Raw genomic sequence first — 27363 nt, forward strand, 5'->3', positions numbered from 1 at the left:
CTATCTCTGTTTGTCTCTCTCAGTCTCTGTCTCTCTCTCTGTCTCTCTCCGTGTGTCTCTCCGTCTCTCTTGGCTGAGCAGTTTCTCAATTACACACAAGAAGTTAACCAAAGCCATAATGATCAATCCAGGGAAAACGTTTTGTTAATAAGGCTTAGCTCTGGCACAGCATCTCTCATGAGCAGAGCTGTAACTCTTGAGAATTCAAAGGTGAGTGAAATAACAAAAGACAAGAGCAGCTTCCATGGCAAAGTAGCAACTAATATTCACAGAACACACTTTCTAGAGCAAGACTTTCCTGAATCGGGCTTATCAAAAATTCATATTCCCAGAGCCCAGTCTCAGATCTGGTCAATCAGACTTTCCAGAAGCAGAGCCCAAGAATTTGCATTTTATAAATATTCCCAGGCAGCACAGTAACACGGAATAGCATAAGATGAAGCTGCCGACCTAGCCAGGAGGTAGCTAAGGGAGGTCCCTGTAGGTCATAAATAAGAGCTACAGTATCACCCTGGGGTAAAGCATCTCCGAGTGTAACAAGATTGGACTTGGTTTTTAAAAATCAGGGCCAGGTGCAATGGCTCACACCTGTATTCCTAGCACTTTGGGGGGCCCAGGTGGGAGGATTACTTGAGTGCAGGAGTTCAAGGCTGCAGTGAGCTATGATTGTTCCATTGCACTCCAGCCTGGGTGACAGACAGAAATCCTATCTTTTAAAAAGAAAAAAAAAAATCACTCTTTTGTGGAGAAGGAACTAAAGGGAGCAGAGTAGACCCATGGAGACTAATTAGGGGACTAACACTTGAGACCAGCCTCAACAGTAAGGTAGCTTAGACCAGAGTGATGGCAACAGAGAGAGAAAAAAGGCCAACAGATTGGCTATGGAGGGTGGAGAAAGGGCACAAGATGTGGAGTCAGCCTTCGTGGGTTGGAATTCCATCTTCTGCCGCTTACAAAACAATTGACTCTGGGCAAGTTACCCTAAGTCTCAGCTTTCACATCAGAAAATGGAAGTCAGATTAACTGAGTTATTTAAGTTAAGACCAATTAATTGAAGTGATCATGTTAAGTACTTAGCACAGTGCTTGACCCTCAGTCAGTACTGAATGTCATGGCATGAAGAAACAAGAAAAAAAAACCCAATTTTCTATGACTCGCTCCTCCACTCCGGCCAACTAAACTGAAAAAACCATAGACTCACTTGGATTCATTAATCTGCATTCACCATGGGGTCTAATTGCCCCGTCTTCCATCTTACCCTAAGGAGAACATCATCCACCATTAGTTCTTTACAGCTTATCTCCAAAATGAGTCTGAAATTCCCATTCTATCAAGATTCCACTTTAAAGAACAGACTCTATAACTGTCGAGTGAAATGGTACAATAATGATACTAGATTGGAGTTCACTTATTTAGGGGCAAGTTCCTAAATAAATTCAAAACAGCCTATAAGGAAAGTGAATGTTTTATTACTAAATAGTAAATCAGGCACTCTACTCTTCACTATATACTATTTTTTAAATTTTTATTTATTTATTTTTTGAGACAAAGTCTCAGCTCACTGCAACATCCACCTCCTGGGTTCAAGCAATTCTCCCATCTCAGCCTCTCGAGTAGCTGGGACTAGAGTTGCACACCACCAAGCCCAGCTAATTTTCTGTATTTTTAGTAGAGACGGGGTTTCACCATGTTGGCCAGCCTGGTCTTGAACTCCTGACCTCAAGTGATCTGCCCGCCTTGGCCTCCCAAAGTGCTGGGATTACAAGTGTGAGCCACTGTGCCTGGCCATACTATTTTTTTTTTTTTTGAGACAGAGTCTTGCTCTGTAGCCCAGGCTGGAGTGCAGTGGCACGATCTCAGCTCACTGCAACCTCCACCTCCTGGGTTCAAGCAATTCTCCTGCCTCAGCCTCCTGAGTAACTGGGATTACAGGCACGTACCACCAAGCCCGGCTAATTTTTTTTTTTTTTTTTTTTTTTTCTTAGTAGAGACGGGGGTTTCACCATGTTAGTCAGGATGGTCTCGATCTCCTGACCTTGTGATCTGCCCACCGTGGCCTCCCAAAGTGCTGTGATTACAGATGTGATCCACTGCGCCCGGCCATACTATTTTTTTAAATCATTTTCAACATGGCATATGTAGACCCTATCCTTCAGTTACACAATTTACATGTGGGAAGAAGAGTGATTATATGTACCAACAGATGTCACCCTCAAAAATCAGCTAATTGATGCATGAAGCTCAAAACCTGTCTCCTGAGCACCCCTGTCTGCAGGGTATTGTGTCAAATGTTGTAGCATTCTAAGGCTCATAACGCAAGATTTCTGCCTCGATCCTTGGCCTGGCTTTGGCTGCCATCTATTTTGAATATGAAAATTGCCTCATTATCCCAGCGCCCTCACTCACACCTGTGATTCCAGCACTTTGGGAGGCTGAGGCAGGAGGATCACTTGAGGCCAAGAGTTCAAGACCAGCCTGTGCAACACAGCCAGAACCTGTCTCTACAAAAAATATAAAAATTAGCAGAGTGTGGTGGTACGTGCCTGTGGTCCTCGCTGCTCGACAGTCTGAAGCTGCAGTGTCACATAATTGCACCACTGTACTCCAGCCCGGGTCACAGAGCAAGACCCTGTCTCAAAAAAACAAAAAAAAAGGAAAAGAAAAATTGCCTCATTGTAGTAAAAACATTAGGTGCATTTCAAATACAATACTAAAGAAAAAGTTTTTCCCCTATACATATATATTTATATATATTACTATGTACCCATGAAAATTAAAAAATAAAGGGCAGTGGCAACGGAGATGGAGGAGGGAGGATGGGACAAGACGCTGGTACAGTCCCAGCAGCCCCCAGCGGCGGCCCCCAGCGGCGGCCCCCAGCGGCACGGACGAGAAGCCGAGCGGCAAGGAGCGGCGGGATGCCGGGGACAAGGACAAAGAACAGGAGCTGTCCGAGGAAGATGAACAGCTTCAAGATGAACTGGAGATGCTCGTGGAATGACTCGGGGAGAACGACATATCCCTGTATCGACCAGCGCTGGAGGAATTGCAAAGGCAGATTTGTTCTTCTACAACTTCCATGACTTCAGTGCCCAAGCCTCTCAAATTTCTGCATCCACGCTATGGCAAACTGAAGGAAATCTATGAGAACATGGCCCCTGGGGAGAATAAGCGTTTTGCTGCTGACATCATCTCTGTTTTGGCCATGACCATGAGTGGGGAGTGCGAGTGCCTCAAGTATCGGCTACTAGGCTCCCAGAAGGAATTGGCATCATGGGGTCATGAGTATGTCAGGCATCTGGCAGGAGAAGTGGCTAAGGAGCAGCAGGAGCTGGATGACGCGGAGAAGGTCCAGCAGGAGCCACTGCTCACTCTGGTGAAGGAAATCGTCCCGTACAACATGGCCCACGACACAGAGCATGAGGCCTGCGACCTGCTTATGGAAATTGAGGAGGTGGACATGCTGGAGAAGGACATTGATGAGAATGCATACACAAAGGTCTGCTTTTATCTCACCAGTTGTGTGAATTACGTGTCTGAGCCTGAGAACGCAGTCCTACTACGTTGTGCCCTGGGTGTGTTCTGAAAGTTTAGCCGCTTCCCTGAAGCTCTGAGATTGGCATTGATGCTCAATGACATGGAGCTGGTAGAAGACATCTTCACATCCTGCAAGGATATGGTAGTACGGAAACAGATGGCATTCATGCTAGGCTGGCATGGGGTGTTCCTGGAGCTGAGTGAAGATGTCGAGGAGTATGAGCACCTGACAGAGATCATGTCTAATGTACAGCTCAACAGCAACTTCTTGGCCTTAGCTCGGGAGCTGGACGTCATGGAGCCCAAGGTGCCTGATGACATCTACAAAATCCACCTAGAGAACAACAGGTTTGGGGGTAGTGGCTCTCAGGTGGACTCTGCCCACATGAACTTGGCCTCCTCTTTTGTGAATGGCTTTGTGAATGCAGCTTTTGTTTAAGACAAGCTGCTAACAGATGATGGCAACAAATGGCTTTACAAGAACAAGGACCACGGAATGTTGAGTGCAGCTGCATCTGTTGGGATGCTGCTGCTGTGGGATGTGGATGGTGGCCTCATTCAGATTGACAAGTAACCTGCACTCCTCTGAGGACTACATTAAGTCAGGAGTTCTTCTTGCCTGTGGCATAGTGAACTCTGGAGTCCGGAATGAGTGTGTCCCTGCTCTGTGACTGCTTTCCGACTATGTTCTCCACAACAGCAACACCGTGAGACTTGGTTCCACCCTTGGGTTAGGCTTGGCCTATGCTGGCTCAAATCATGAAGATGTCCTAACACTGCTGCTGCCTGTGATGGGAGATTCAGAGTCCAGCATGGAGGTGGCAGGTGTGACAGCTCTAGCCCATGGAATGATAGCAGTGGGGCCCTGCAATGGAGGTGTAACTTCCACTATCCTTCAGACCATCAGGGAGAAGTACTGAGCTCAAGGACTCTTATGCTCGTTGGCTTCCTCTTGGACTGGGTCTCAATCACCTGGGGAAGGGTGAGGCCATCGAGGCAATCCTGGCTGCACAGGAGGTTGCGTCACAGCCATTCCTCAGTTTTGCCAACACACTGGTAGATGTGTGTGCATATGCAGGCTCTGGGAATGTGCTGAAGGTGCAGCAGCTGCTCCACATTTGTAGTGAACACTTTGACTTCAAAGAGAAGGAGGAAGACAAAGACAAGAAGGAAAAGAAAGACAAGGACAAAAAGGAAACCCCTGCTGACATGGGAGCCTAACTGGGACCATGAGAAGCTCAATATCAGAAAACAGTGATGACAATGAAGCCACCATACTCCTACCTACAGGCTTAAATGCAGCCCCCTTGTAACTTCAAAGCTACAGGGAGACTCTGATATATTTCTGATCTGCATCCAAAGCGCATCCCATCAGTCTGTGATCAAAACTGTCCTCCTCTCATGTAGCTACTTCAGAATGAATCAGTGTTGCCAAGTTTTTCACACATAGCATCATGGGAGCTAAGTCTAAATTACCTTAGAAATTGTGGCTCCAATTCAGATTTGGCTTTGAGCATCTGGTTCCCGCAGGCCGAATGTCCCAACTCAACCACCCAACTTCTGAGGACTTCCCTCAGAAGCACCATGTTAGCCCTGTCCAACGTGCCACATAGACACATTCTCTCCTGTCCTAAGAGTAGATAGTGAAATCCAGTCTCAGCAACTATCCTGTCCCCTTCATTTCATTGCACAAAACGCAAACATAGGAGACACTTAAAATTCTTGTTTTCAAAGTTCTCATTTCACCATCGTATTTAAAGTACATGGCTGGGCATGGTGGCTCACGCCTGTAATCCCAGCACTTCGGGAGGTCAAGGTGGGCAGATTACCTGAGGTCAGGAGTTCAAGACCATCCTGGCCAACATGGTGAAACCCCGTCTTTAATAAAAATACAAAAAAAGTAGCTGTGTGTGGTGGCGGGCACCTGTAATCCCAGCCACTCGGGAGGCTGAGGGAGGAGAATTGCCAGAACCCTGGGGACAGAGTTTGCAGGGGGAGGAGTTTGCAGCAAGCCGATATCGTGCCATTGCACTCCGGCCTGGATGACAGAGCAAGACTCCATCTCAAAAATAAATAAATAAATAAATAAACTGTTGCCTGTTATTTTTCATGCAGATTTTTCATGCAGATTACTCATGCTAAGCTTCACTCTTGTCTTAGGCTGTCTTCCATCTTTGAATCCCTAGTATTTTCTTAAAAGTATCCCTGACATCTTTTTCAAAGATCTCTAAAAATGTCCAGGATTCTTCATAACACATTCACCTGACCCAGAAGTCAGGTAATTAGTTTGTTAAAGAAATACTTGTTACCCAACTACATTTAACAAATGCACAGGGCCATTAACTACTAATAGTATGAGGAAAGTTAGACTCTGTTTTAAATGAAAGAAATTTTCCTTTTCTAATAGAAGTCAGTGCAGCATGGGGAAAAAGCAAACTGCCCTGAACAGCAGGAGACTAAGATTCTGGCTCTGTCAAAGCTATTTTGGACAGAAAAGTCACTTCACCTTTTGAGCTCAAATGTCCTCACTTGCCAATTTAAGAGAACTGGGCTATATTAAATACTTGCTAAGGTCTTCTTCAGTTTTGATGTTTTTATTATTCCTTCATAAAACAGCAAATTAGTCAAGTATGTACACTGTACAGACACATGGCTTGAAATAATTAAAAGAGGAAAATTCTTCCCATATCCTGGGATAGGCTACGTTTGATAGGCAAATCAGGAAATACCTTGAAAACTTCTGCTAAATGGAAGAGACTTCCCACCCACACCCCACAGCATTTAACCTGGACATCAGCTGTTCTACATATAAAATCCTGTAAATATCATGAAATAAAATTACAAAGCACAGAAAGAGAAGTCACTCTCAGGAAAACAGCAGGCCCCAGCGGTCATTTTACAGACTATATACCCAAAGGAGGAAACAGCTTTGTGTTCCAAACTGCATGGATCTGTGTTGTGGCAAGTTAGGGTCAGAGATAGCCAGAAATGCAAAAATGCAGTTGAAGGTTTTGTGCTGATAATGGAACTTCAAAGCAAGTAAGAAAATGAACATAATTTTCTTGTGCTTCAGTGTATTCTGCAAAAGGAAAATAAAGACTATCTCACCAGGCTAGTAATTAAGATTAAAACAGTTAATAATTGCACAGTGCTTAAAACAGAGCCCGGTACATAGAAAGCTTAATGTGTTTTTAAATACTGAAAACAGTTTGTTTTTTTTTTAAAGCACCAATACAAAAAAACTGACAATGACCTGCAAACTGGTTACACACTGGAATGGGAACCATTATTAGCAAATCATTCACATCCAGAGGAAGAAAGAAAGTGAGAGTAAGCCAATGCAAGCACTCATCTTCACGCAATCTTAGCCAGCAGACCACTCACCAGGCCACACTCTCCAGCAGCTTACCAACTAAAACCAATTTATCTACCCAACAATACCTGCAGGCATCCTATCCGAACCCCCTCAGCCTCCAGACCTTGAGAATCTTGGCTCCCCTCCTTTCTACCGTTCACCCCCTCTGGTCTTCTGACTTTGTAGCCTACTCTTTAAATTACCCCTTTAGGCTGGTATCTTCAATTCCCACCCTCACTAACCTTCCAACGCATCTACCTGGGCAAAAAGCCCAAGTGAGCTGGCACAGAGCTAATCATACACGTGGACTGACTTCACCTCCCATCTTCCCACCACACCCTACACCCCTCGTCTCCAAACCTCAGCCTGCTGAAATCTGGGCAGCGCTCTCAGTGCTCCACTCGAATTCCTCTCTACTAGGGTATTATCAGTAGCTTTCAGTCTTTATCTTGATATCTTGGCAACACTGAATATCACTTAACACTCCTTCTTTCTTTTTAAAAAATATCTTGGTTTTTTGTCTTTATCATTCTCTTTGCAGCTTTTTTCCCCTAATTGGGTAAGTATCTATATGTCAGTCTCTTCTTGCTTCCCACTCTACAGGCACTTTCCAGAGCATAACGGCTTCAAGTATCATCTACACACTGAAGATTCGTCAATCTCTCTCCTCCTAGGCTGTCTCTCCTGACCTCAGATACAAATAACTAATGGCTTTTTGTATATATTTAAAGAGGTATCCTCAAATTCAGCAGGATTTTAATGGAACCAATCATCCCCACAACCTGCTCCTCATTGTGAATTTTACACACAGTGTGAACTGCATCACCCTCTACCCTACTGCCCAGACCAGAAACCTGGACATCCTCCTTGTCTCTGCCCGCTCCCTTACCTTTACGTGAGCAACCAAATCCCCAAGGCTTCTCATGTCTACCCTCTAAGGCAGCGCTTCTGAAAGTGTGGTCCCCGGACCTGCATCATTGGCACCACCTGGGAAGTTGTTAGAAATGCAAATGCTCTGATCCCAACTCAGACCAGCTGCATCAGAAACTCAGGGGTGGGGCTAGCAATCTGTGTTTTAACAAGCCCTTTGGGGGATTCTGACTCTTAGAGTTTGAGATTAGTAGGAGTAACAATATTAATCTAAGTATAATTAGAATCTGCCTTTTATTTAATCCCAAATTTCTTTCCCAAATATAAATAAGATTATTTTATTAATTAACTATTGTGGTATTAAGAGAAGAAAATTAAGATGTATGATTTGTTAAAGGAAAACTCCAATTCTTGTACTAGCGCAACTCCCTGGATACTTGGAAGTCTTTTAAAAGGGGGAAAACAAATTGTGTGACCACATGCAATTTTTTTTTTGTTTGTTGAGACAGAGTCTCGCTCTGTTGCCCAGGCTGGAGTACAGTGACATGATCTTGGCTCACTGCAACCGCCAGCTCCTCAGTTCAAGCAATTCTCTTGCCTCAGCCTCCCAAGTAGCTGGGACTACAGGCATGCACCACCATGCCTGACTAATTTTTGTATTTTTTTGTTTAGTAGAGATGAGGTTTCACCAATTTGGCCAGGCTGGTCTTGAACTCCTGACCTTAAGTGATCCGCCCGCCTCAGCCTCCCAAAGTGCTGGGATTACAGCCATGAGCCACCGTGCTCGGCCCACATGTAATACTTTTTAAAAATAAAAGGATTTTCTACTACCTAACTCCTTCATAGTTGAGGGCACTGGTCTCTCCTGGATTGCTGCAACGGTGTCCTCAGTGTTATCTTTCAGCATCCTAACCACAAACACAGCACACCCCTCAGTCCATACTCCTCTAACACCCAGAATGCTCTCTCTAAAACATGCGACTGACCACATCATACTCCTCCACCTAACACCCTCCAGCGGCTCCCTACTGCTCCTGAGAATAGGGTTCACTTCTTAAACGTTTCTTCCAGAAGCCTTCACAAATGCCTCTGGGTCCCAGGCAGCATTTCTCTTTTCTTTTTATTTATTTATTTATTTTTTTTTTTTGAGATGGAGTCTTGCTCTATTGCCCAGGCTGGAGTGCAGTGGTGCGATCTCAGCTCACTGCAACTTCTGCCTCCCGGATTCAAGGGATTCTCCTGCCTCAGCACACACAACTGCACCCGGCTAATTTTTGTATTTTTAGTAGAGACAAGGTTTCACCATGTTGGCCAGGCTGGTCTCAAACTCCTGACCTCAAGTGATCCGCCCCTTGGCCTCCCAAAGTGTTGGGATTATAGGTGTGAACTACCGCCCCTGGCCGCAGTACCATTTGTTAAGACGCCTCTTCTGCGTCTCCTCCTGTACACTGGGCTCCAGGCTCCGGGCATCCTTGACCACTCAAAACCTCAAAACTCTTCTATCACCCTTTATCAACTACTGTACCACCGTGTCTGTTCACCCAGTAGCCCCTTTCCACAGTAAGCTACACAAGAACAAGAAAAGGCCCTATATTTTTCATAGAAAAATTGCATAAATATTGCGTGACTGGCTGGTGACCACACACGGTTAGAGACAGAAAGAAAAGCTCACAGAATAAATTCACTATCTATATATTACATGAGTATAGAGCAGGGGCTAGCCAACCACAGCCTGCCAGCCAAATATGGCCAGGTGCTCGGTTTTGTAATACAAAGTTTTATTAGGAAACACAGCCGTGCTTATTAGTGGCGTATTGTCCGTGGCTGCTTTTACACCACAACAGTGGAGTTGAGTAGTTGTGACAGGCACTGTAAAATATTTACTAAAGCCTAAAATATTTTCTATCTGGCCCCTTACAGAAAAACTTGCCAACCCCTGATCTAGACAATAAAGGTAATAACAGGAGGATAAATCTTCTTTCAGATTTCCAAAGTCCAGTACAAATTGGGAGGACCTAAAAAAAAAACAAAAATCAAGAAACAAAAAAACCCTTTAAGCTCCTGAATTAAGTCATGTTTTCTCTGTACAGGGTCCCTTCACTTTGCCATAGCCATAGAGTCCCAATTTTTTTTTTTTTTTTTTTTTTTTGAGACGGAGTTTCGCTCTGTCGCCCAGGCTGGAGTGCAGTAGCGCGATCTCAGCTCACTGCAATGTCCGCCTCTTGGGTTCAAGCGATTCTCCTGCCTCAGCCTCCCTAGTAGCTGGGATTAGAGGCACCCACACCACGCCCAGCTAATTTTTGTATTTTTAGTAGAGACAGGGTTTCACCATGTTGGTCAGGCTGGTCTCAAACTCCTGACCTCATGCTCTGCCCACCTTGGCCTCCCAAAGTGCAGGATTACAGGCGTGAGCCCCCGCACCAGGACAGATTCCCAATTTAATACTCCTCCTGGCTCTTGAGAAAAGGAAAAGGAGGTCAGAAGAAATACAAGTCACATCAATAGAACTAATTAATATTCAGTGCATCTACAGGAGAAAGACAAGAAAAGAAAATCATGACAGAAAAGTTGAGCTGAGTCACTCCTTTTAATAAAAGTCCATCATACAAATTCAAAATGAATTCTGAGTCACCCAACACTGTTTGCCAAATGGGTGATTTAAAAAAAGTACCAGTTGTGAAAGTCAAAATGGGTATCTAAAACAGCATAATCCTCTTAAAGGAGGAAAAAACAATCATGAAGAAAGTATGTCATTGTCTTTAAAAGTGTGACTGCCACGAGTGTGTTTTTTAAAAATCTATTTTTCTAAGCTTCAATTAACTTTACTGTTGGGAAGCATTCTAAAATCCACTAAACTACTGACTGGTAGCATTTCCTCTGAGCTCAGAAAACTTCATGATTGGGGGAGTAACAATAACTATCATTATTACTTTTGTAACAATGCGCTTGAATTGAGCATAACGGGGAAAAAACATCACCCGTTTTGCCCTCGAAATAAGATACATAAATGGCAACACATATTAGAAATTTATTAAATCACGTATTGGATCAGAAAAATAAAATAATCTCAAAATAGGCTTAAACATAATAATCTCCAACTATGCTTAAAAATACATACGATTAAACACACAGGTACAAAAACTTGGATTCTGATTACTACAAGATCCAGTCATACAAACATTCACTGAGTAGTAACTGGGGACAAATTACTATAAATTGATTTAAAAAAAAAAAAAAGGAACATGACCAGGCATGGTGGCTCACGGCTATAATCTCAGCACTTCGGGAGGCCGGGGTGGGCAGATCACCTAAGGTCAGGAGTTCAAGGCCCGCTGGCCAACATGGTAAAACCCCGTCTCTACTAAAAATACAAAAATTAGCTGTGCATGGTGGCAGGCACCTGTAGTCCCAGCTACTCGGAAGGCTGAGGCACGAGAATCGCTTGAACCCAAGAGGCGGAGGCTGCAGTGAGCCGAGATCACGCCACTGCACTCCAACTGGGTTAGAGTGAGACTCTGTCTCAAAAAAAAAAAAGAAAGAAACATAACAAAGTCCTTTCTAAAATGACAGAGTCCAGAGAATTAACAATTTTTAAAATAAATATTAAAAGACTTCTACTTCACACTGACCTATCTGACTACAAACATAGGGGGCATAATTTGACCCACTATACAATCAATATCGTGGCAAAGAAAAGTTACCCACACAAGGCAATTTTTTTCAAACCATATAACAAGTGCACAGCCTTCAAAGAAAGAAATCAAGTAGGAACTTCTGGATACATACCCACTTATTATATTCTTTATGAAATAAATCAACTTCATAAGTAAAAAGTAATATTGGATTGGAAAACATCCCTTACAGAAAACTCAGTAAGCAGATTTCTTCCTATTTATATTTATTGACTGTTCCCATCAATAATTTTACCCCACAAGAAACTATCCAATCAAGAAAATAAAATGAACTCTTTGAAAGAGAAGAGCAATGTTGTGTAGCAAAGCAATCTCCAGCCCTCTCTGGTTCTTCCCTGTCTTAGGAATTCTAGATGAAATGGAGGTCCCTATTCTTTGGTGAGGTGCTAGGGAAAGCAAAACGCTTCGTTCTTCCATGCCACGTTATCTGTCAGGTATGCCAGACACTTGCACACATACACACAGAGAGCTAAATAAGCACAACATATGTCAAGATTGAAGTGTAATACTTCCACAGACTGACCCAGGGAAAGCATGGAGTCACTACGGGATGGTCATGAACATGACACCAAGTGGGTATGACAGATGTCCCTTCACAATTTGGAGTTACCTCCCTGTAGCTTTCCCTACTCTTTCCATTTCCCTTCCACTCCATCCAGAAAGATGTGGGGGCATGAGGGTTGGTGAAGGAATGTGGTAATTATAGCAGTAAAATTAAGTAAAATGGATTGAGAAAGGAGGATGGCAATAAGCCCAGAAGAGATCCAATACATAGTCAACTCCCAGACTAATAAATTAATTCCAGAACAGAGTCAGATCCCATCCCTTCTCCCATCTTCTCCCTCTCCAAGTGTTTTCTTTTCTCTCTCTCTCTTTATTATTATTTTGTTGTTGTCGTTGTTGTTGTTTGTTTTTTGGTGGGACAGAGTCTCACTCTATTGTCCAGGTTGAAGTGCAGTGGTGCAATCGCAGCTCATTGCAGCCTCAACCTCCCAGGCTCAAGTGATCCCCCCCACCTCTCCAATAGCTGGGACTACAGGTGTGTACCACCACACCTGGCTAATTTTTTAAATTTTTTGTAAAGACAGAGTCTCCCTATGTGGCCCAGGCTGGTCTCATACTCCTGGGCTCAAGCGATCCTCCTGCCTCAGCTTCCCAATCCCAAAGTGCTGGGATTACAGGTGTGAGCCACCACACCCAGCCCAAGTGTTTTCAAGATTATCAAATATAGGCAACCATTGATCATTCAAGACAATTCACTGAATAGATTCTCCAGTGCCTCCTCACTGCAGTCATCATGGCTTTCCTACAGCTCTCTTCTTTACAAAATCAAGGCATATTTATTAAACAGTTATGCCTGATTCTGTAATAAGAACTTGAAAGGCAATAATATTAAATACTAATCACTAATAATTACCTAGCATTGATGATGTGCTAGACATTGTGCTAAATGCCTTAAAAATTAATCTCATTTAATCTTCAAAACAACTCCAGAGATTATTAGACATGAAAAATTTTAATGTGACCTGGGGTAAATGTTTTCACCTCTTAAGTAGGTGGAGGAGACGGGATTAGAATCCGGTCTAGGACTAGAGACCACTCCTAACTACTCTGGGAAGATCTGTCAGGTAAACACAAGGACACAGCATTACATTGTTCAAGGAACCTTCACACAATATTTAATTTGCATTCAGGTGTTACAGGGTAAGTAGCCAATTATAATATGTGTAATATATCCTTTGAGAGAGAAAATGCAGACTGAGATGGCTAAAGAAGATGTCTGGGAGGGAATGGCATCTAACTCTGAATAGCATCCTATGAGAAAGAGTGGAGGCTAACTGGGAAATAATAGTGGTGAGCAGAAGTAGAGGTGCCCACAGAGCCCCAGAAGTGAGAGAAGACATGGACAATTAGGAAAATCAATAACACTTCAGCGTGGCAAAAGAGTTTGGAAAGGAAAGTGGGTCAGGAGAGGTAGAAGTGGGAAAGTATTGAAAGGCAGAAGGAAGACCATGGAGATCCAAAGAAGCTGGAGTTTATTCTGACAGAGAAACAATTAAAATGACATGGCCAGGTGTGGTGTTTCATGCCTGTCATCCCATCACTTTGGGAGGCCGAGGCAGTAGGCTCACTTGAGCCCAGGAGATCAAGACCAGCCTTGGCCACATAAGGAGACCCCATCTCTATTAAAAAAAAATTTTTTTAATTAGCTGGTCATGGTGGCATGTGCCTGTAATCCCAGCTATTTGGGAGGCTGAAGTGAGAGGAATGTTTGAGCCCAGGAGGTTAAGGCAGGCAGTGAGCTGTGATCACCCAACTGCACACCAGCCTGGGTGACAGAGCAAGACGCTGTCTCAAAAAATAAAATAAAACAACATGATCAGACATATATCACTAGATTTCTCAACCTTGGCACTACTGACATTTTGCACTGGATAATTCTTTGTTGGGGGAAAGAGGGAGTTGTCCTGTGCATTTAGAATGCTTGGCAGTGCCCCAGTCTCTACCTACTAGAAGCCAGTTGCACCCCTCTCCCCACAGTGACAACCCCAAATGTCTTTGGACATTGTCAAATGTCCTCTATAGGGCAACATAACCCTGGATTGAGAACCACTAGACAAGACTGAGGAGTCTAGACTGGAAACCAGCATCAGGCAAACCCAAGAAGGTAATGAAAAGGCCAATGTGATCATCCAAGCCAAACGATGACTGAACCTGAAAGGTGATTTTCCCAATCCTCCCTCATACTGCGACCTTCTAATCTAGCCCTCCATGATCATCTAGAGAGTATTCCACGTCCATCCTGAGTGTAACCTGCTCCACTTCCAAAGTCCATATCACCCAGGGGTATCAGCATCTACCCCTCCTCATCACAGACCCTGACGAACCTCCTTGGTATAGCCTTCACATGTCAAGGACTTCACCACATGGTCCTCTCTCTGCTTCTCAAGGTTGACTCTTCTACATTCTATGGGACATTAAGTCCCAGCCAACACCCTGAGCTTCTCAATTCTAATCACAACGGGCCTACCTCTCCACCATGGACTGGTCTTTGGAATGAGTAGAACACCTCCACCTCTGAAGTCTTAAACACCAATATCCTTCCATCCGGCCACAACCATCAATGAATTCATTCTGTCTATATCCTCACTACATCTAATTATTCTCCACTGTCCTTAAGAACTTTAATCTTTTGATTGGTCAACTTTCTCTTAATTTACGAGATTTATTTGCTCATGATTTTACCATATAACCTGTGGTCTATGCCAGCAATATCAGTTCCCTTGCCCTTGAGGTATAGCCTCCATAAAGTCCCAAATAATCACAAATTCTAGATGTCAAAAGAGAATGATCATTCTCTCTGAAACCTGTTCCCTCTTTAGTATTCTAACTCTTTAGTAGAGTATCCCAGAAATGTGAACCAGAAACTCAAAGAAATCATCTACTCCACTTCCTCACATCCAATCAAATGGCAAGTCCTGTCGGTTCTAAATCCTAAAGATTCCCTATAGCTGGCTCTTTCCAATCCCACTGCCTCTGTTTCAGTTCAGACAGTCTTCTGATCACCCAGATGCTAATTTTAGTTTTCTTCAATCCATTCTCCAATCTGCCACCAGAGTGATATTTTACAAATGCCAATCTGTTTATGGCTTAACTACTCAAAATTACTCAAAAGCACCCCCAAGTTGTCTTTGTTTACATGCCTGGTCTCCTTTCTATGCATCATTCTCCCAATTTATACTCTGGAAATACTCAGAAACTGTGCTTACATGCACCCCTGTGCCTTTCTATGTGCTGCCCAGTATACAGACTTTTTTTTTTTTTTGAGACAGAGTCTCACTCTGTTGCCCAGGCTGGAGTGCAATGGTGCGATCTTGGCTCACTGCAACCTCCGCCTCCTGGGTTCAAGCGATTCTCCTGCCTCAGCCTCCTGAGTAGCTGGGATTACAGGCATGTGCCAAGACATCCGGCTAATTTTGTATTTTTAGTAGAGGCGGGGGTTTCACCATGTTGGTCAGGCTGGTCTCGAACTCCTGACCTCAGGTGATCTGCCCACCTCAGCCTCCCAAAGTGCTGGGATTACAGGCATGTGAGCCACCACACCCGGCCTATAGATTTCTTTCATGGCTGTTCCCCACAGCAAACTCCTACTCATTTCTCGGGTCTTGCCCCAGGTGTTATCTCCTGAGTTATCAAGGAGACCCAGTTAAAAACCTTCCCCTTTGCTCCTTGTACTATAAATACCTCCACCTGGAGCCTAAACATGATTGTGACCCATGGTGACAGCCAAAGGGCATTGAACACTTACTATATGCCCGTAGTGTGCAAAATGCTTTATTCGTATCCATACTTTCCTCTCACTCAGAAAATACTATATTGTTTATTCCTCATTTTACCCAAGAAGAAATAAACTTTGAGAAATCCAGGCATTTACCTAAGCTTGCAGCATAGTTGAGAAATCCTGGACACTTTGACTGAGGAGCCCACTTCAACCACTAAAGCTCCAATAACTTATTTCCATGTGTTTCTTTCTGTAAAGTGGACCGTAAGCCAGTTCAGGATAGAACCTTTCTTTTCATCTTTGTGTTCCTAATAACAGGGCAGGGGGTTGGGGGATAGGTGTTGTAAGGGAAAGGGGGAGCTGAGAAATGCAAGCAGAAGTCATAATTAAATATGAAGAACCTGATCTAAATTAGAAGAGAAAGAATTTAAGAATTCCATGACATGGCAAGAATGAGCTGAAAAATAAAAAATATTGAGAATACAGGGGGAAAAGCTATGTTTCTTTACCCAAAAAAGAAAATAAGAGGCAGTCGAAAACTTTGTTGTGCTGGATGGGAGTTCCCTGTATAAGAAAAGGATAAGCCAAATGTAAACTAAACTAAATATGGGATACTTTTGAGCAAGTGATTGTTTACTAAAAACATAGAATTCAGCCGGGCGTGGTGGCTCACGCCTGTAATCCTAGCATTTTGGAAGGCTGAGGCAGGTGGATCTCCTGAGGTCACGAGTAAGAGACCAGCCTGGCCAACACAGTGAAACGCTGTTTCTACTAAAAATACAAAAAATTAGTCGGGCGTGGTAGCATCCACCCGTAATCCCAGCTACTCAGTAGGGTGAGGCAGGAGAATTGCCTGAACCCAGGAGGCGAAGTTTGCAGTGAGCTGAGATTGCGCCATTGCCCTCCAGCCTGGGTGACTGAGTGAGACTCTGTCTCAAAAATAAATAAATAAATAAATAAATAAATAAATAAATAAAACCACAAAATTATTTTGAACTTGACCCAGGAAAATCCTTGTTTGAGTGGCCTGGGGGTTCTGATATTGGAATACTGAAAAGGAGACAAAATCAGAATATATCTGCCTCTGCAGTGCAATATTCACACAGCATCCATATGTCTTTCAACTTACAGATAAACTATTAACCTTAAAAGTATGCCCTAAACATAAAAGTGTATCTGGTAGAAGCTGGGAGGTAAACAGGGCTCAGATTAAATGAAGGCAAAAGTAGAGACACTAATAGTGTAACTATTACACAGTGACCGGGGTGGCAAGAGATATGATCTGAATTCGATGAAACAATATCAAAAAATCATAAGCATATTATTTAAAATTCAAAGAAGTATTATGAAAGAGAAACTCGAAATAGCAATATTAATTATATTAGAAGGAAGAGGGAGAGACAAGGAAGGAGTATAAAGGAGCTAAATCCTCATGCGTGACCTCCAGAAGGCAAGAGCAATGTCAATAATGGTGGCTGGGCATGGTGGCTCACGCCTGTAATTCCGGCACTTTGGGAGGCTGAGGTGGGTGGATCACTTGAGGTCAGGAGTTCGAGACCAGCTTGGGCAACATGGCCAAACCCCATCTCTACTAAAAATACAAAAATTAGCTGGCCGTGGTGGTATGTGCCTATAGTCCCAGCTACTCAGGAGGCTGAGGCAGGAGAATCGCATGAACCTGGGAGGCAGAGGTTGCAGTGAGTTGAGATCACGCCACTGTACTCCAGCCTGGGTGACAGAGACTCCATCTCAAAAAAAAAAAAAAAAAAGGCATCAGCAGGCATTAACATACAGCAAGTCCACACAGCTTATACAAATTTTGGTAAACAAAATCAGCAGCTAAAATAATTGTTAAAGTTGGTCTGAAAAAATTAAGTATCATTTTAATACCACCTTTAAAATAAAAACAACTTTGAGAGTTGATACTGTACACAACGTTTCAAAAGTAAATATACAGCAAAAGACATATATGTAGATATATACTCTCTTAGAGCTGAATGAAAGATGTGGCAAGGCTTTTGCTGCTTCTCAGGAAAAGATCTGTGCGGGCTTGACTAAATAGCATTAAAATGTTTTTCCTGCTCTGGAAAAACAAAAATGAATTCAAGGCTGGGCTAGGTGGCTCACACCTATCATCCCAGCACTTTGGGAGGCCAAGGCAGGTGGATCACCTGAGGTCAGGAGTTCAAGGCCAGGCTGGCCAACATGGTAAAACCTTGTCTCTACTAAAAATACAAAAATTAGCCAGGCGTCGTGGCGCCTGCCTATAACCCCAGCTACTTAGGAGGCTGAGGCAGGAGAATCCCTTGAACCCAAGAGGCGGAGGTTGCAGTGAGCCAAGATCGCGCCACTGCACTCCAGCCTGGACAGCACAGTGAGACTCTGTCTCAAAAAAAAAAAATGAATTCAAATGCAAATAATAATTTCTGTTTGTCCACTTAAGTCTTTTTTTTGTCTACGGTGACAATGAGTAGAGCATATTTCATTAGTTTTCCGGGACTGGCTGCTGTTGGTTTTGATTAACGGCTTCTTCTTTCAACAGGTTCAAGATCTTGTTTCTTGGGTTTCTTTTTAACCTGAATTTTTATGTCTTCCTTGTCTTTAATTTTAGCTTTGCTCACATATTCATCCAAACCGACGTCCATTTACATACATATCAAGGAGCTCTTGCCCATCTGGTGAGCATGGGATCACCACATGTTTAGCAAAATCAGCAGATCTGCCAAACCCAAACAAGTCCAGCAACCAAAAACATGCATCCAAAAATATCCTGCTAGGCAGACATTTAAAGATAAGCTCATGAAGGATTAAGTAGATTTAGAATCACCTACCCCTGCAAAAATGCTTGGGCCAAGTAAACTTGCTTAACTCTTGGTGATATAAGTAGATCATATAATATCTGCCACAGTTAGGATTAAAGAAATCCTAGAAGAGCTTGTTAATGAATAATCAACATTTATGTAAGATAAGTGTGGTTGGCTGAAAAATATGTATATGACCCTGAAAAAGAGATCTCATTTGGAAAAAGGCATGAGAGAAATGACTAGAGTAGGTTCCAAATACACAAAGAATCCCAGCCTCACACCACTGAAATATACCGTGATCTACAAGTCGACAATATAATTGGCCAAGTAGCAAGCATTAGTATGATCCCTGTTTTCTCTTGCTAGCAGTTCTACCCTTACATCTTCCTCCCAAAATGCAGCTGTCTTCTCTACCTCAGTGAATGGCACAACCATCCACCCAGCTGCTTCAAACCAAGAAGTCATCCTTGATTTCCTTGTGTTCTCTTGTTGCCATGTCTGCCCCACCAGAAGTCCCAACAGCCATACCTCCAGAATCCACCCCAACCTACTAACTGGCCTTCATCTCCCCTGTCACCATCCTGCCCCAAGCTACAGCCACCATCTAGAACTAAACTACTGCCATATCCCACCTGCCTTCCTGCTTCTACTTCTGCGCCTGCCTACACTCAATCATTCAAAGAGCAGGCTGGGGGCCGGGCATGGTGGCTTATGCCTATAATCCCAGCACTTTGGGAGGCCAAGGCAGGAGGACTGCTTGACCCCAGGAGCTCAAGACCAACTTGGGACAACACAGTGAGACCCTGTCTATAACAACAACTTAAAACATTAGCTGGGCATGGTGGCTCATGCCTGTAGTCCCAGCTACTTGGAAGGGTGAGGTGGAAGGATCGCTTGAGCCCAGGAGATCGAGACTGCAGTGAGCCGTGATTGCACTACTGATCTCCAACCTGGGCAACAGAGCAAGACCCTGTCTCAAAAACAACCACCACCACAACAAGCAAACCAAGACCAGGCCAGGTGATCCACATGAAATATAAGACAAATATGTTCTTCCCCTGCATAAAACCTCCCAAAAGCTCTCAAAAAAAAAAAAAAAAAAAAGCCAGGTATGGTGGCTTACGCCTGTAATCCTAGCACTTTGGGAGGCTGAGGTGGCAGACCACTTGAGGTCAGGAGTTCAAGATCAGCCTGGCCAACATGGCAAAACCCTGTCTCTACTAAAAATACAAAAATTAGCTAGAAATTGCTTGAACCCAAGAGGCAGAGGATGCAGTGAGCCAAGATCATGCCTCTGATTTTGCTCCAGCCTAGGCAATAGAGCGAGACTCCGTCTCAAAAAAAAAAAAAAAAAAAACAAAAACAAAGCCATATTCCTTCCACAGCTTTCCAGCCCCTGCCTGTGCTGTGGCCTGAACCCTTGCTCTCCCCATCTCCTGAAGCTCCAGCTTCCTCTGAGTCATGTCTGTGCTCCTCCAAGGCCCTCTGGACTTGCCCTGGGAACTGCCTGGAATGGCCTTCCCACAGACCTCATCTCACAGGCTCCCCTCTGCGCTCATCCTACCCCACATCATTCATTCCACCCTGTTAGTCCTGTTTTCCTTCATGTCACTTATTAGAATCTGACAGCAATTAATTAGCCTATGCATTTTGAAAAAAAATCTGTCTCTCTCCATTTTGAATAGGAAACACATTTCAACAGAAGACATTCTCTTGCTCACTAACACATCTCCAGAGCCTAAAACACTACCTGGCTTCTAGAATGAATATATTTGGTAAAAATCTGTGAATGAATTAACAGGATCCCTCAAAACCATCTTTGTCTTTTAAAGTTCTTGACATCTTAATCATGTTAAAATGTAAGAGAAAATGTGAAGTCTTTTCATACTTTCTATAGCACTCGATAAAGCAAAATGTTAGGCCCTAAAAATGTGCAAAATAACATAAAACAAAATCAGAAAGGTTGAGTCAAGTAGGCTAATACATAAACTACATCAGTGAAGAGCCCCAAACTGAAGATCTTTATTGCTGTAATTGCATACATAAGTGCAGAGATGAGAAAGGAGAGGAGTGGGAGGTGGGGGAGAGGAACCCATTAGGGAAGGGAACAAAGTGGGGGGGGGGAGGTAGGAAGGGTGCCAGTTATGACCTTATTCCCACAGCATGTTCTGTCTCGAAGGGCAACTGACCTCAAGAGGATTGTTAGTTAGAAATGTCCCCAACAGCTATTTTCTGGAAATCAGCAGAGAGACTAATTATCGAAAATTTCTCTCCCCATAGATAAGAACATTCTTCCTCATCCCTCATTGACACCCCAGGCCTCAGAACCCCCTGTATCATTATATCGTCACCCGCTCCGGTTTTCAAGAAACTCCTTGACTATGCATCCAATAAACGCATAGTTCTATTGCTGAGCTGCTATTTAAGTATAGGGCATAACATTTCATACAAGAGTATCTTTTTCTTCTTTGTTTTATGTTCACTTTGATGGGGAGTAGAGAGGTCGTACAGAGCCAATGAATAAAGGAAGGCAAAATGCAATCACATCAAGTTGAAGGAAAGAAATTCCCGATTCTGAGGAAATGCCTTCACACAACATTAAGGGATTTTATTCCTTTGTTGTTTGTTTTTCACGCTCCATGCCACACCCAGCTGCCCTCCAAAATAAGATGACAGAGAAGAGTTACTAGTCTCTAACACAAGGATGGAGTGAGGTGAGTATAAGAAACAACCAGGTTAGTTGATTTAAAAAAAAAAAGGGAGAGAAAGAAATAGGATTACCCTATTCTTTTCTGTTTATCCAATTCTACATTTATTGACTGGCAAGACTGTTCACTTCTGGGCTTTAAGGGAGGAAAATGACGTTAACTTGGGAACAGTGTGAATCAAAAAGCAAGTGCTAGACATGGCTAGTGTTTGCCTTTGGCTGCACTATACTAATTATAGTTCCAACTTGCCAAATCAATATATCTTCTAGAACTGAGCTCTATAACATTTAACACACCATCATTCTAGCGTTCTGCCTCTGCAATAACACAGACAGACCTCTCATAGAAGAGAAGGGAGGAAAACACTTAAATTATACATTTTTTCCCATAAGAGAAAAAGATCTACCTAGTAGTGATTAGCTGCAATGTCATTTTTAAAAATTGCAGCAGGAAAAATGTAAATAAATCTCAGGAAGGAAACTTCACAAGTCACAGCACAACATGGGGAATTTTCTTTCAAATGGGAAGCATCAAGAATCAAGAAGATCTCTGAATATTTTATGTGAATTATTTTCCTAATACTAAAGGAAAGATTGAGGAAGACTGCAGCCTGTAATGGGTAAAGAAGAGGAAGCAAAGTGAACAGGCAGATATAGACACTTTATTATTTATTATCATATCTTGACCTCAGCCGGGGCTCATTTTCATCGTCTTTAAAGCTCATCATTATTTCATACCTATATATTGAAGAAGGCTGATAAGAGAGCACCGTTGGCAGCAACAAAACAAAGTAACTAACCCATATGATGAAAAACCGTGGCCAGGCGCAGTCGCTCATGCCTGTAATCCCAGCACTTTGGGAGGCTGAGGTGGGTGGATCATGAGGTCAGGAGCCTGACCAACATGGTGAAATCCCACCTCTACTAAAAATACAAAAATTAGCTGGGCATGGTGGTGCGCACCTATAATCCCAGCTACTCAGGAGGCTGAGGCAGGAGAATCGCTTGAACTTGGGAGGCGGAGGTTGGAGTGAGCCAAGACAGCGCCACTGCACTCCAGCCTGGGCAACAGAGTGAGACTCCATCTCCAAAAAAAAAAAAAAAAAAGAAAAATCATTATCCTCAAATAAAAATCCTGGGCTCTGCACAAGTGAGCCAACCTTCAATTTTGTTATGAGAATTCTTACACATCTGGGTTTTAGAGGCGTACTCATCCCAACAAATGCCACACACATACCACACACCTGAGAATGATTAGCAATACTCTGTCTCGACAATGAGAATCCAGCTGTGCTCATATTCGTTATGAATTGTGAATATGCCTGGTGAATTACTGTTGTACAGTATTAACTCTCTTGGTGAATGGGAGCTGGGGATGAAGCAGACAATGCTGCTTCACGTCCGTACTTCACACATACATGAGTTAGGAACGCACAAAATAGCATTGTAGGGCCCATGGAAACCTCCGGCCCACTGGGAAGAATAACTGTGCCCTGTGGAGCTGCTTCTGAAGGAATGCCTACGACCAGCAAAGTCATAAATATTGACTTACAGCCACTTTAGAATCATCGCTGATTACAGGGTCTTGAAGAGGGATTTGTACCTCATGTTAATAGCGGCATTACCCACTCATTATGAACCTATATTCATAGCAGCATTATAGCAAAAGGTGGAAACAACCCACCTGTCCATTGATGGATGAATGGATAAACAAAATGTGACATATACATACAATGGAATATTATTCAGCCTGAAAAAGCAAGGACATTCTGACGCATGCTCCAACATGGATGAATCTCAAGGACATTATGCTAAGTGAAATAAGCCAGCCACAAAAAGGACAAATACTGTATGATTCCACTTACAAGAGCTACCTAGCGTAGTCAGATTCATAGAGACAGAGGAGAATGGTGATTGCCAGGGGCTTGGGGAAAGAGGAGAATGGGGAGTTATTGTTTAATGGGTACAGGGTTTATTTTGGATGATAAAAAAGAGTTATAAAGATGGATGGTGATGGTGGATGCACAACCACGTCATGTATTTGATGGCACTAAACGGTACATTTAAAACTAGTTACAATGGTAAATTTTATGTTATCTGTATTTTACCACAATTAAAAATAATTTAGAAATCAATTTTTTAAATCATCGCTGATTAAAGCAGGCTAGAGAACTCTTGAGTGACCATCTGTTAAGAAAAGAAGGTTTGGCAAATGTACTTAATACTCTAGTTTTTTTGTTGTTGTTTTTTTTTTTTAGTGTACAAACAGACATACTGAGCTGTTGAGCAGCTAAGGAAAAAAAAATGCTTGCGTCACATATTGTTTTTAAATTATAGGGTGACTGGGCAGACACACATCATAGTTGCTATTTCAACAGCAAGTCTGCCTCACAGACAGAACTGAATTCTCCTACTTACATCAAATGAAGCTGCATTCGTCTGGGCATTCCGATTACACGGTTCCCTGAAGCAATCACTAAAAGGAAGGAGAAGACCCATGGCAATGATCCGGGAGCAAAACTTCTCTGCTTCTTCTGGAGGCCCGTTCTCCTGCTGGCTGAACAGCTTCTCCAACAGCGTTCGCCCTGCAGATGAAACACAGTCATTAAGAGAGAGCACTGCCGATCACCTGGCTCTGAACTCACCAGGGGAAAGCGGCTGGATAAACACTGCCAGGGAACAACACGGTTTCCAAGGCTACTGACAGCGCAGAAAGAAGCCTCTCAAGCTAGGAGAAAGCTCTGTAGTCTGAGGCCAGAGTTGCCACATAAAAAACTGCAGAACTGGTTTGCTCTCTCATCCCCCTAAATACCTCCTGCCTCAAAAGACAACAGGCAAAGTTACGGGCTGCACAGCTTCCATCTAAGATTTTTAATTCAAATAGGGTCTTGCTATGTTGCCCAGGCTGGCCTTGAACTCTTGGGCTCAAGCAATCCCCCCACCTAAGCCTCCTGAGTGGCTAGATTTATAGGTGTGAGCCACCACACCCAGCTCAGATTTTTTTTCTTTAATAGACATGAGGTCTCACTATGTTGCCAAAGCTTACCTCAAACTCCTGGGCTCAAGCCATCCTCCTGCCTCAGTCTCCCAAGTAGCTAGATCTACTGGCACACACCACCTCACTCAGCTCCCTTTTGGATTTAATTGGTAAGTCCAATTTTGGATTTAAATTTGGATCCAAGGCCAGACATGGTGGCTCACACCTGTAATCCCAGCACTTTGGGAGGCCGAGGCAGGTGGATCACTTGAGGTCAGGAGTTCAAGACCAGCCTGGCCAACATGGCAAAGCCCTGTCTCTATTAAAAATACAAAAAATAGCCAAGCGTGGTGGTGGGCGCCTTAATCCCAGTTACTTGGGAGGCTGAGGCAAGAGAATTCCTTGAACCTGGGTGGCGGAGCTTGAAGCTGGGTGGTGGAGGTTGCAGTGAGCCGAGATCGCACCATTGCACTCTAGCCTGGGAGACAAGAGCGAAACTCCATCTCAAAAAATAAATAAATAAATAAATAATTAACCAAGCGTGGTGGCAGGTGCCTATAATCCCAGCTACTCAGGAGGCTGAGACAGGAGAATCGCTTGAACCCAGGAGGCAGAGGTCGGAGTGAGCTGCGATCACACCATTGCACTCCAGCCTGGGCAACAAGAGTGAACCTCTGTCTCAAAAAATAATAAATAAATAAATAAATAAATTTTGGATCCAAAAGGCTAAACCCCTTGAATTTAATTGCAGATGGTTCTCGAAGGAAGCAGTTCGTAACGCATCATGCCGCCATTTAGACTCAGAAATATCAGTGACTGACATTCACAGTGTCCATCATGGCGGGGCAGAGAACGAAGAGACAAAGAGGCAGGCAAAGGTACCAACCCACAAGAAGCGAAGAGAGCTGGCCAGCAAAAGAAAAATAAGTCACCCAGAAAAGGGATAAAAATTCACGTTTCTCTCAGATGCTCCTCAGAAATATAACTCTAGCATAGGTCTGAACTTAAGGCCTTTTTTTTTTTTTTTACTATTTCCCTAAAAAAAGGGCAAAAAAGGCAAGAGAGGCATGATAAGAAGACGCTGGGCCAGGCGCGGTGGCTCACCCCTATAATCCCAGCACTTTGGGAGGCCGAGGCTGGCGGATCACGAGGTCAGGAGATCAAGACCATCCTGGTTAACATGGTGAAACCCCGTCTCTACTAAAAATAAAAAAAATTAGCCAGGCGTGATGGCCAGCGCCTGTAGTCCCAGCTACTCGGGAGGCTGAGGCAGGAGAATCACTTGAACCCGGGAGGCGGAGCTTGCAGTGAGCCGAGACCGCGCCACTGCACTCCAGCCTAGCGACAGAGCAAGACTCCATCTCAAATAAATAAATAAATAAATAAATAAATAAATAAATAAATAAATAAGACATTGGCTGAGGATCCTAGAGGGCCTGGGTCCACCTAGCCCAGGGGTTCTCAATCTTGCCTGAAACTGAGGATCACCTGGGGAGAACAGAATCTGGAAGCCGGGCTCAGGCATCAGTTTTCTACTGGTCGTCAGTCAGTTCTAATGTTAGCGAGAGTGCAGAGTCATAGCTATAGGCCTTAATTTATTTCTGACACTTTTTTTATTTTTTGAGATAGACTTTCGCTCTGTCACCCGTGCAGTGGCGCGGTCTCGGCTCACTGCAACCTCCGCCTCCCGGGTTCAAGCGATTCTCCTGCCTCAGCCTCCCAAATAGCTGAGACTACAGGCATGCACCACCACGCCCAGCTAATTTTTTTTGTAGTTTTAGTAGAAACGGGGTTTCACCATGTTGGTCAGGCTGGTCTTGAACTCCTGACCTCAAATGATCCGCCTACCTCGGCCTCCCAAATTGCTGGGATTACAGGCATGAAACACCGTGCCTGGCCTAGCTCTTTAACTTTCAAACATTTATGTAGCTTGTTTTGCGTTCATAAACTTTCATCGAAGGAAATGGAAAATCTCTAGGGTCCCTTCCAGGGCCACAATTGCTCCTCCTTCTAATTAGCAGATTCTTTCTTCAAATTTAGAACAACTGTTATCCAGAAAAGTCTTCAGTAATCCCCTTCCATGCTCTTTTGGAAGCCTTCATAGTTTCTTTCTGTAATTAATTATTTTATCTAATTAGTTATGCAATCATTTGTTTAAAGTTGACCTTCCTCACTGACATATAAACTTGCTGATGGCCAGCATCTATCTTGCAAACTTGGCCACTTGCACATAAAAAGCATCAATAAATATTTTTAGGATTTCTGAATAAATACAATGCTATGATTCTGTGATAGATTCATTCGTATCATAGTCAGAATTGGAAATGATTTATCAGTCTATACCATCAAACTTTTTATGTAAAGGGCCAAATAGTAAGTATTTTAGGCTTTATGAGCCACATAAGGTCTCTGTTGCATATTTTTCACTGGTTTAATTTTGTTTTGAGCAACTTCGAACATGTAAAAACCATTCTTAGCTCCAGGCTTTGCAAAACCAGGCCAAGTCTATACTTCAGTTACAATAACTACATTTCAAATGTATAAATGTTCCATTCTGCCAGGATACTAGTTATGCAATTGTTATGCCTCTTCCTATTTCTGTCTATAAAATGAAACTAATCTCAAAAGCTGCCTTTGATATTTCGAGTGACAAAGCAGGACACAAGAGGTCTCTCTATTTTCTCCATTTCTTCTGGTCATTAGAGAACATTCTTTGGTCTCCCAGGATTTTTTGGAGGGGAAATAAAAAATTTTTCCCCTACAGAACTTCAGTTTGCCTGCATCTAACTGGAACTAAATATCTAGGAAATGGCATCCCTCAATTCTCAAGTGATTAATTATCATAACAGTATATTGTTGTATTCATCTTACCGAATTACTGAAAATAGCCCTAAGACTAATTCTTTCCTACCACTCAGATAATGTATATGACAAAAAATAAGGTCAGCAGGATCTTGCATGTGTGTGACTGAAGGTAAATGTGTACGTGCATATCAAGCCAAAAGTTATCAAAGGAGTTCCAGAACAGTGTGGAGGAGAGAGTATGATGACCTGCTGGAACTCTACCTCCATGAAAGCATATGCCCCGAAATCCTTAATCAAGGGTCTCTCTACCACAGCCCTATCATCACCCTGGACC

At 43.2% G+C, this 27363-nt stretch overlaps 1 protein-coding gene and 1 pseudogene across 2 annotated transcripts in view; one reads left to right on the forward strand and one right to left on the reverse strand.

Annotated features, from left to right (window-relative positions):
* The window catches only part of FMN2 (formin 2), a 399576-nt gene that overhangs the window by 342374 nt on the left and 29839 nt on the right, over positions 1 to 27363 (reverse strand). For both annotated transcript variants that reach the window (XM_024253038.3, XM_054560978.2), the window contains exon 2: positions 23666 to 23832. In XM_024253038.3, the coding sequence (XP_024108806.2) occupies positions 23666 to 23832 (167 nt within the window). The remainder of the gene's footprint in view (positions 1 to 23665; positions 23833 to 27363) is intronic.
* Positions 2794 to 4758, forward strand: LOC103892428 (26S proteasome non-ATPase regulatory subunit 2-like; annotated as a pseudogene).

This window comes from Pongo abelii, chromosome 1 (genome assembly GCF_028885655.2).
Source record: "Pongo abelii isolate AG06213 chromosome 1, NHGRI_mPonAbe1-v2.0_pri, whole genome shotgun sequence".
NCBI lineage: Eukaryota > Metazoa > Chordata > Mammalia > Primates > Hominidae > Pongo > Pongo abelii.